The following is an 11,397-nucleotide window of genomic DNA, read 5'->3' on the forward strand; positions in this document are numbered from 1 at the left end:
CAACTCAAGAACACTTTTTTCTCTTCAGTTGTATCTTCTTCTTCTCCAGCAAGTTTCTTCCTTGGGAATATTTACACACTCACAGACTTGGCCTCTTTAGAGCTACTAAGTGTTAGGGTGATGTTTTTTCTGTAGCAATAGAGAATACAGATGGCCTATTGCCAAGGTTTCCTCAAACTACAAGGCTGATAGAACTGCACTCAACAATGAAATGGAGGCCCACATGAGAAGTGCTGGGCCTGCCCTGAAGGTAGACAGTAAGCCTCTGCATCCTTTCTCTACAGTCACCTTGAGGTTCAGAAATGCAAGGCCAGTTTCAGTCAGAAAATCAGGCAGCTACAGTTTGAGGCAGGCTGTGGTTCCATCCTTCTATTCTCAATGAGTATCTTTCAGTTTCTGGTTTATTTGTTTTTTTTGAGACAGAGTCTCACTCTGTCACCCAGGCTCCAGGGCAGTGGCGTGATCTCAGCTCATTGCAAGCTCCACCTCCCAGGTTCACACCATTCTCCTGCCTGAGCCTCCCGAGCAGCTGGGACTACAGGCGCCCACCACCGCACCCGGCTAATTTTTCTGTATTTTTAGTAGAGTCGGGGTTTCACCATGTTAGCCAGGATGGTCTTGATCTTCTGACCTTGTGATCCACCCGCCTTGGCTTCCCAAACTGCTGGGATTACAGGCGTGAGCCATCACATCTGGCCTGAGTATCTTTCAGTTTCTATTTGGTCACTCTAACTCCCAGAATACACTTAGATAGGGAAGCCTAGTGTTTTCTGTGTGTATCTGTGTTTGAGGGTAAGGAGCAGTTTTAGGGTATTGAGTCCTAGAAAGCACAGTCTTCAAGAACAAAGATTCCAGTTGAAATGGGTAGAGAAGTGCATTCTGGAGATAGTACATTCTGGGGACTGTTGTGTTTTCTACACCTTCATTTATGGCACACTCCTAGAATGGGGTCAGAATCAGGCAGTGAGGGTTGGATGATCCTATCTCAGCCCAGCATAGTTGTATGAGATAAAAGCTTCCCAGTAGCACCGGGAGCACTGGGCTAGGGGCTCTGCATATTCTCTTGGCCAGCTGTAGATCTGAGAATGGCATGTTACCTACGTCCATGAGAGTAGAAAAGGGGACCAATGGTAATCTATGCACCCTTGCTGGCAAATACCAAGAGGCCTTTGAACAAATTCTGCAAAATAAGAGAAAAGGGAATATCATTCTAAAAGTTCAGAGAAAGAACGAATCTTTGAAGATGACTGCCAGTGGAAACTACAAGAATTCAAGTGGGCAGTTGAGGCTACTTACCAGTTAAGATGTTACAATCGTGGGAGGTAGACTATGACTGAAAAGAATCATGGCATCTCAGTGTTACAAGGGATTTCAGAAGTCTTCCGTTCAACTCTCTCAACTCCATAGCAACTAGGTAAGCAGTCATCACGCCCACGTTTGAATCCCCCCGACTTATCTAGAAGTCATTACGCATTACATGGTGAAACAATTCACTTCATTTTTACAGAATCCTAATTTTTAGAATGCTATTTTTTATCCGCAGCAACATGTAACACTCTGTACTTTTTATTCCTGAGTTCTGTCCTGTGGAGCCACATGGAATAATCCCAATATTTCTTTTAAGAGGTAGACTCTTTCAAGAGATGGATGTTTCTTTCAAGATATAGACCTTCAAGTACAATAGTATCATATCTACCTCCCAAGGTGTGTTTTTTAGTTGTCCCTAAGGATACTAGCAGAACTGTGAATATATCCATATAAGCACACTACGCTAGATTCGAGAATCTCACATGCAATACTACCACTATTTACAATAGTAAATACACTCTTGGTCAGCATCCCTACTTACAGAATAGAAATCAGAACACCCCCACCTACCATACATATTCTTTTACACAGCTCCAGGAACCCCTGATTAATGACCTCCACTTGCAAAGGAGGCTACTTACCTTAACCATGAAATAATGAATGCTATTGATCCAACAAGCTACTGCTATAGAGTGTTATTGATCACCCAATCTTTGGTTAAAACGGTCCTCATTTAGCAATTTCACTGTCACAAACACCTGGAGCAAAGCACACTCATAATTAAAGAGTTTGGGGGAGTTAAAGTGAGAGGTGATGGACAGAGATCTCTGCTTTCTCCCATTTATTCTTGCTTCTGAGCTATTGTTTGTGTCAGAAGGGATATTGATTTTCTATAAAAATAAGAAAACAAGAGGCACCAAGGGGCCGCAGAAGGTCAGCCTGGGCTGGAGAAGGAGGGGGTAGGTTTAGCACTCTATCTCTGTCACTTGCCTTCCAAGAGAGGAGAATATTTTCTTTCCTGTGAGATCAGCCTCTAATACATCACCTTAGGAAGGCTCCTGAATGTGACTTCTGGCCATCACCCAACCAATTCACTTACGAAAAAAAAAGAAGCTAAACTATATTCAAGGGGAACAAACAAATGATGTGTTAGTAAAGAATAGAGCAAAGTTAGGCTACAGTCACCTAATAGCTAATAGCTATTAATAGCTGCTATATAGACAATTTAAATAAAGATCAGTAGAAAATAATTTTACAGTAATTGTTCTACTTTAGAATACTCACAAACACACATACACAGAAAAATATTAAAATAAGTTTGATCTCTATGCAAGCAGGAAAAAACTATTATACTATAACCATTTTTAGTTCCTCAAAACTTGTGAGGGATTGGCTGGTGTAATATTAAACGAAGACCAGAAACAGAAAAGCAAACAAATATTGATGAAGTCTATAACTACTCCATGTTTAGTTCACAAAGAGTGAGTTTAAGGAAATTAGAAATAGGCTGATTGTGACATACATTTTCAAATCCAAAACACCTAATACATGCTTAAAAAAAAAAACAAAAAAACTCTACCATTGACTAGGCTAAGCTAAGCTTAACAATCAACTTCATCTTAATAATCTTACAACGTGGATCATTACTCTGACAACTCTCAATATCACTGCTAAAAAGTAAAAGTCTACATTTTGATCTGTATGCGAACAGTGGCACATCCAAGTAGATTTATGAAAGGGTAACCAAGAAGATTCTTGAAAGTATTTCTTTTAAAAATGCAGGGGAAACAAAAAAGTAGAAAATTATTGACAGAATCAACTGACCAAGACAGTATAACATCCAAATCATAAACTATGATCTACTTACACTCTAATGCTAGCCCTTTTTAAAGGTGTGCCTAACAATTAAGGGAGACTTTAGTTCCACTCTCCTCTTGAAGAGAGGCTGAACACAACATGCAGTCAAAGAGTAAGAATTACCCCCTCTCCCACAGAATGGATTTAGAGGAAAAAAATACAAAGCACTTCTGTTTGTAACTACAGATGAATTGAGACAAGTCAAGGGGAATTTAGAACTCCTAAATAACTAGAAGATTTTAAAGAACTTTCCTCATGCCATGTGCGCCACCACTCCGCCCATTATTCCTTCACAGCTACAAGCCCTTTAGCATCTACATATTGAAAGAACTCTGAAGTGAGAGGCCAGGGTAATAGCCCAAATGGGTGAATGAGGTCTCCTCAATTTGAAAAGAGGAAGAATTTCACAAGAATTCCCATCCATTTAAGTTTATCCAGACTCTCAGGTAACGAGAATTTATATTATTACATCCTGACTAGAATGTGCAATAGATGTGTCTGGAGTAAGAGGGAACAGAAAAGAGTGAAGCATCTCATGCTAGATTATAGGCTCTGCATCTGGAGCCACACTTGAGCTGTTATCTCAGAGCAGACAGAGTTAACAGTCTCTCTTTCACATACAGTTATGTCGTAGTTTAACAAGAAATTATGGGGAAGAAACATACACAAAGCTATTATCCCAAAAGGCTATTTTTAAAATCACCATTCTCAATACTAAGAAGAATTCTATTTGGTATATATGCTCAATATTAAAACAAACTTGAATGTCTCAGTAGAGGGTTTCAATAGTGTGAAAGGCTACAAGTTGACTAAGCATTTCTTGTTTGATTAAAAATAGTCTGATGAGGAAAAAATACCTTTATAATCCAAATATACACATATAAATTCTGTAAATAGACCTTAGAAGGAATGAGGCATTAGAGGAAAATTAGGAAAGTCAAAATATGAGCCTATCACAATATAGTCTGCAGACTGGCAAATATAAACTTAGTAAGAAAAAGTTTAAAAGCTGGATAAAAACCATCCATGAAAGGTACAGGTACACAGACCTAAGCAGCTTTTCCTGTTACTGACACAGCCTCACCTCAGAGTTCCTAAGATTGATGTCTTTGTTTTTAAGATAAACTTCAGAAAGGTCATCTGTTCTGCAGCTGGGAAAGTTAAATTGAGACAGAACAACTCAAAGGGCAGCAGAACGTGGTGGTTACGAACGAGCTTTGGAATCAGGCTTGATTCCCCGTTTTGGCACTGGGTGACCTTAGGCAAATTATCTAAGCTCTTATAACCTCAGCTTCCCTTCTATAAATACAAATAGTGGTATCGACCATATAGTGGAATTGTGAACATTAAATAAGAGTATATGTTAAGTCCATAGTACAGTGCCTGGCCCATAGTTAAGTGCTTAATAAATGTCAACTAATATTAACAATAATAGAATACGCTGGTTCTCAACAGGGAGTACTCAATCCACCTAGGGATCACCCCTGGAGGCTTTTGGGTTGATACAATGAAAAGGGGGTGTGCGCATGTTCTCACTCATAGGTGGGAACTGAACAATGGGATCACTTGGACTCGGGAAGGGGAACATCACACACCGGGGCCTATCATGGGAAGGGGGGAGGGGGGAGGGATTGCATTGGGAGTTATACCTGATGTAAATGATGAATTGATGGGTGCTGACGAGTTGATGGGTGCAGCACACCAACATGGCACAAGTCTACATATGTAACAAACCTGCACGTTATGCACATGTACCCTAGAACTTAAAGTATAATAAAAAAAAAAAAAGGGGGGTGTGAACAATGTAGAGATGCTAAATATTCTGCAATGCACCATAAAGAATGGTCCCATCCAAAACACCAATGGCATCCTCACTATTAAGTAAAAGATAATCACAGATTAATATTAATAACATTAAAGTATCAAGCTGGGGGGTATCAATGTTCCTAGGATTATCTGAGATGTAAAAGCTAAAAAAAACTCACCAAAACTACACTTACATTTTTAAACACGTACCCATTAGAGACAAATTTTTCTAGCTTGATCACATCTAATGTAAGACTAATGGGACTCGGTACTGTTATTTTCAAAGCCCACCATGTGTTCAGACAATTTGAATGTCAGCCATAAAAAAATAAATTCAATATAGTCAAACCACGAGTAGCAGAAAACAGAATTATAGCCAAAAAGTATCTAAAGCCATGATTCTTAATGAGGACAGGCAACTTAATGGAACATTTATAAACTCCATATGCCTGGTGCTAACATTTTCTCTTTCTCACACACACATGCGCGCATACACACACACACACCAGCCTCTGCTGAGACCTGAGTTCTAAACAACAATATTTATGTACAAACTACATGGCATAATAAGCAACAAATTGTTTTTTAAAATTATTACTTGTGCATTTGAGGTACACGTTTTAAACAGTTTTTAGAAACAACTGTGTTTCTATAGCCTTCCTAACAGAGGGAAATAGACACTTGAATGGTACCTTAAAAAGCTAAACTACTGATTGATTCAAGGAAGTCTTCAAAGTCAATACCAGAGTGGCTAGTTTGAAAGAAGGCAGAACCCACCAAGACTGTGGATGTGTACTTTGGGAAACATTAACCAGGAAAATCTTTGACTTAGTAAGGGAGATCTCACCATTCTGACATGTTCTCATCAGAGCCCTGTTTTTGTTCATCTGTTTCACACTCCATCCTTTCTTTCCTTCCTGCTTTGCTTAGGAAAGTCCTGTTTTCTGCTGATTCACACAATCCGTGGCCTGATGAGGTCCAGGGAGTATTCTCCTTCCAGCGGGACAGACGCTGCTTCTTAGCAGATTTGAACCTGCAGCCTCTCTCATAGCTCCAATCTGACACCTTCAGCTTCTGCTGAAGGCTAGCAGCCACCTCTGATGTCACTCGCTTCACCTTCCGCCTGCGCCTGAGTGGTCGACAAGGTGCATTTTCAGTAAAGGAGTCAGATTCATGCCAAGAATGCTGCTTACTCTTAACAATGGCATTGAGAGCTGGGTGTCGTTTGGCCACCATTGTGTCATCAGAGTCACTAAAATTGGTCACGGGAGCCACTTCTCGACAGTCCTTAGTGGCCTCATCCAGACTTGACTCAGAAGCCTCGCTGTAGCAGCAGGTATGCTCTGCCAGGTGAGTGAAGTCAGAACGACGCTTCCGACCTCGGCGTTTCCGAAGCTGCCTCCTCTGCTGCCGGGGGCTCAGGGCCATCTCCTCCCACAGCTCACCAAGCTTATTCTGCTCAGACGTCTGCTCCAAGGCTGAGGCTAAGTCATGTACCAGCTCATCCATGAGGCCACATCTGCCAAAAGGAAGTTTGGTGGTGGGGGCGGGGAGGAGAAAGAAAAGAAAAAGAAAAAGAAAGCCTGAAAAGGATCTGTTGTTTTGGAATAATTTGATGAAACAGATCATGGTAGTCCATAGTTCTGCCTGTCTAAATGAAATAAGTCACCTTTCATCTGGCTACACTTAGATTCTGTTCCTACCACTTCCTAAAGCCACTAAAAATAGATGTTTTGTCCTTTGTTAAACGCCTGAAGTCAACATATTCTTAAGCACAAAAACCTACTCACCAGATGACAACTGGGACAGGACCCAAAACAAATTCGGGGGACTAGATCCTTCTCACTTTTCCCCAATTAAACTTGTCACTGAATTACCTAATGATGAGATCCAGAAAGATTAGAGACTGTCTCACTAGACAGGAGTAGAAAAACATACAACTTCAAAATGACACTAGAGTTGCAGAAACACAGAGCTGGACACGGTCTCATTGAGGTATTGAGAATGAATGAAAAACTGTTCTTTGGCCTGAGGTCACTGCTGACAATGACCATGGCAGAAAGAAACAAAGACAACTTAGTGATATCCTTTAAGGAAGAATGCAGTTTTCATGATTCAAGAAATTGTAGTGACCCAGGTTTGAAGTTAGAATGGAGAAGAGACTAAGTTTGCACCCATTCTGGTACCAACTATCACCTGAAAGCTACCAGGTACAGAACCTTATACAGTAGGTCATATATTTTTGAATAATTAACAATTTTTAAGCCCCTCTCCTACTCTTCAGAAAATAAATGTGCGTCCTAGTTATGTGCTTCAGTGCCACACAATCACACAAAAATAGGATACAATAGCAGCTGAAATGACGATAGGGTGAAGTTTCTAAGATTTCTGGCTGAACTGCTTTCCAAAATTTCTTATTTTTCTGTTTATCCTCAAACCAAACATCACACGTCAGGAGTCACTTCAGAGGCAAACATTTCAAGAAATGAGAGTAGTAGGAGCAATCTTCAAAATTCCCTCTTAAGGGGAAATGTTTAATTTGTATAGCAGCTAATTAAATACACATTAAACTTTTAGCACTTTTCCCTTGCCTCTATGCCCAAAGTATTTCAAGATCAGCTTAAAATTCTATGTGGTACCACTCTCTCACCATATTCCCATTCGTTCAGTTTTCACTTTGCAAAGGGCTTTCTAAAACCTGTTTTCATGCTGTGCTTATGCCAATGAATTTAAAGACAGGAAAACAGTCCTCCGGCTTATCTGCCACACCTGTAGGGGCAATGGTGCCACCTACTTCCAAAACTACCACACAAATGAAGCTTCTCAAAGTGTCCAAAGGCACATACGTTTAAACAAGACCAAGTTATTCTAAACATTAAGAAGTGATTTATTAACACCTGTGAAAAGAAGGGGAAAAAATGGAAAAAAAAAAAAAGTGGATTAAAATGCCACGATTGAGGTTTGGGAGACAACTGTCCCTAAGACCAAAATAAAGAAACAAGTGGGAACAGCATGCCTAAATCTACTTCCTTAATAAAGAATTACTGCTTTAAAAACTCAGGCAACTAAAATACAAAAAAACAAAAACAAAATAACAAATAAAAACCTCAGGCACAATAGCACAAACTTGAACACGGAACGAAGTCACCAAACAACTGGTAGTCGAATGCTTGTGCAGAATCCTTTCCTGCCTCAAAGCCTGTAATTCGAACAGTAGGTGACAGAAGAACCCTAGGGCTCCCCATCTCCAGTCGCGGGTGCACACTCTCGAGAGGACCCGGCGTCCAGGCACGCACCCGGGTAGAGATGAGGCTGAGTCACGCACAGGAAGGAACGGGTAGGGTAGCTGGTGGACAGCAAGTAAGAAGAGAAACAGGAGCAGGGTGGAAGTGAGGGGCGGAGTAGGAGGTGGGAGAGGCAGGAGGCAACTTCTCATTTGGGCTCACCAGGGGTGGGGGTCGGCTCTTCTAGGGCAGAAACTGAAAAACGCAAGTCGTGGCGACTGAGCTCCCTCCGGGATCAGGGGTCGCAACATGGCCACATATGTGAGAAAAACTGTGTTTCGAAGGACTCTCCACCTCGCCCCGGCCCGTCCCTGAGGGCTGGGGCGCCCATGGCTCGGGACACCAAGCCCTCACGCTGCCGCCAGCCCCAGAGAGGCAGAAACAAGAAAGAGGAAGAGGGGGCTGTGGCCCCGAAGACGGCCCGACCCACATCCCCAGGGATGGGGACAAGGGCCCTGAAAAGCAAGGCCCCACCACCCTCACCCTCCGGCCAGCTGCCGCAGCCCCAAGACGCCGTTAGCCGCTCAGCCGCGGCGTGGCGCTCCCATCCCCTCTGGTACTAGCCCCCAGGACCCCAACACTCTCAACCCACTCCTCCCCCTCACCAGCTGCCGTAGCCACCTCGAACGGCCGCCGCTTTTTGGGCCGACTCTCACCGCCAGGGCTTCCCTCTCTGACCTCATTTCCGGTCTCGGCCGGAGGGGCGGGGCGGCGGCAAGTGGGAGGGGCTGGTTGCAAGATTGGGCCCCTGACCCGTTGCTTCCGCCCGTGGCCACACCCACTTCCGCCCCGCGGTGGGCGGAGCCACAGAAAGCCAGGAGATGGGGCAGGGGACAAGGAGGGGTGCTGAGTAAGGTCTGGCCGGGAAAGAGTGTCTCACGGGTTGAGGTGCCCATGTGGGGAAAGACCCCTGCATGCTGGCCTCATCTGCCTTAGGGGCGTCCAGAAATTGGGCGCTAGGCAGGGGTGTCAGCTTCCCCCTTGCTTTCTGACCTTTTTAATGGGTCTGAGAAGTTGAGAAGGAAAGGATCTTAATGACGTCTGCCCTGTGAGCTGGCACAACCTTTGGGAGGGGCTGTTCTTCACTGAGTTACTCAGAACATTACAAATTGCCTTGAGCAATAAAACAAGTGATACTGGATTATAACTCAAAGTATAAAAGAAGTATTCATGAGCCCATACCGATATAAATAAGTGATTGAATAAATTAACGAATGAGGAAGAAGAGATAAATCCCCCACAGAAGAATCTCAAATAACTTGTGTAGACAGCCATCCTGGAGCATAACTTCCACCTCCTTAAATGTGGGCTGTGTGTAGTGACTTCCTTCCCAAAAGTACAACATCTGTAAAGGAGAAAATGAGTGATTTTACAGTGGGGAAACCTGGCAAACAGTAATTCAGCCAGGTGATCAAGACTATGTGCTAAATCATGTTGATAGTATGTGGACTGATATATGATGAGAATGGCACTTTATGCTACTTTCCTTCCAAATCTCATAACCCAGTCTAATTATAAGAAACAAATCAGACAAACCCGAATTGAGGGACATTCTGCAGAGTACATGACCAGTATTCTTCAAAATTGTTAAGATCAGCGAAGGCAAGGGAAGTATAAGAAACTCAGAGTCAGGAGGAGCCTGAGGAGGCATGACAATGTAATACGGTATCCTGGGTGTGACACTGCAATTAAAAAAAGAACATTAGGTAAAAACTAAGGAAATCTGGATAAAGTATCAACTTTAGTTAATAATAACGTATCGGGCCGGGCGAGGCGGCTCATGCCTGTAATCCCAGCACTTTGGGAGGCCAAGTCGGGCGGATCACCTGAGGTCGGGGGATTGAGACCATCCTGGCTAACATGGCGAAAACCCGTCTCTGCTAAAAATGCAAAAATTACACGGGCATGGTGGTGTGTGCCTGTAATCCCAGCTACTCGGGAGGCTGAGGCAGGAGAATTGCTTGAACCCTGGAGGCAGAAGTTGTAGTGAGCCCAGATCCCACTATTGCACCCCAGCCTGGGTCATGAGAGCAAAACTCCATCTCAAAATAATAATAATAATAATGTATCAATTTTGGTTGCAATCGTGACGTGTGTTATACTTCTGTAAGAGTGAATAGCCGGGTGCGGTGGCTCACACCTGTAATCCCAGCACTTTGGGAGGTTGAGGTGGGCACATCACCTGAGGTCAGGAGTTCGAGACCATCCTGGCCAACATGGTGAAAACCTGTCTCTACTAAAAATACAAAAAATTAGCCGGGCATGGTGGCACACGCCTGTAGTCCCAGTCCCTACTCGGGAGGCTAAGGCAAGAGAATCGCCTGAGTCCAGGAGGCAGAGGTTGCAGTGAGCAGAGATCAAGCCACTGCACTCCAGCCTGGGCGACAGAGCAAGACTCCATCACAAAAAAAAAAAAAGTGAATAATAGGGGAAATGCTGTGGATTATACAGAAACTGTAGTATCTATAATTTTTCTCTAAACCTAAAACTATCCTAAAATAAAAAGTTTATTTAAAAATATGCACATACCTTGGACCCAGAAATTTTGCCCCAAAGAACTGTATTCTAAGGAAAAATTGGAAATGGACACAAAAATGTCAAATATAGGTAAATCATCTCTGTAGCATTTCTGAGGGAGAGATGAGGAAACTAGAAAAAGCCAGAAGTTCCACAACAGGGGTTAGTTAACTAAATTATGGTACATCAATGGGTGGAATACCTTGCACTTTTTAAAATTGATGTTGCAAAAGAATATTTAATGACATGAAAAGCCATCGACTTATGATTGTGTATATTTCTGCATGACTGTTACACTTCAATAAAAAGATTGCTCTAAAAATGTAGAGTATGATTCCGTACAAAGGAAATTAAATCTGTACTCACATAAGAATATGACCAGAAGAATTCACTACACAATATCGGAAATGATTTCATTATTAATGATTATATCTCCTATCTGTTGTTTTTTGGTGGATTTTCAGAATTTTCTATAGGTGAAAAAAAGTCAATGTAGGAGACGAAGATAGTTGAGGTTTCGAGCTAGGGCGACTAAAACAATGGTCAGTGCCACCTGCATAGCTAGAGAATTCAAGAAGATAAACGGGTTTAGTGGAAAGACGATTAATTCCATTTTGGACATGCT

At 42.5% G+C, this 11,397-nt stretch overlaps 1 protein-coding gene across 5 annotated transcripts in view; it reads right to left on the reverse strand.

Moving 5' to 3' along the window:
* Positions 1–8,978, reverse strand: part of GPATCH2L (G-patch domain containing 2 like) — a 60,639-nt gene extending 51,661 nt beyond the window's left edge. For all 5 annotated transcript variants that reach the window (XR_004431490.1, XM_033187337.1, XM_033187338.1 and 2 more), the window contains exons 1-2: positions 8,861–8,978; positions 5,819–6,490 (exon numbers count right to left, since the gene is read on the reverse strand). Coding sequence is in view for 4 of the 5 variants with exons in the window: in XM_033187337.1 (XP_033043228.1) it covers positions 5,819–6,480 (662 nt within the window). In the remaining variant the exon portion in view is untranslated. The remainder of the gene's footprint in view (positions 1–5,818; positions 6,491–8,860) is intronic.
* Positions 8,979–11,397: the final 2,419 nt, after the last annotated feature.

Source organism: Trachypithecus francoisi, unplaced genomic scaffold (assembly GCF_009764315.1).
Source record: "Trachypithecus francoisi isolate TF-2019V2 unplaced genomic scaffold, Tfra_2.0 Lachesis_group3, whole genome shotgun sequence".
NCBI lineage: Eukaryota > Metazoa > Chordata > Mammalia > Primates > Cercopithecidae > Trachypithecus > Trachypithecus francoisi.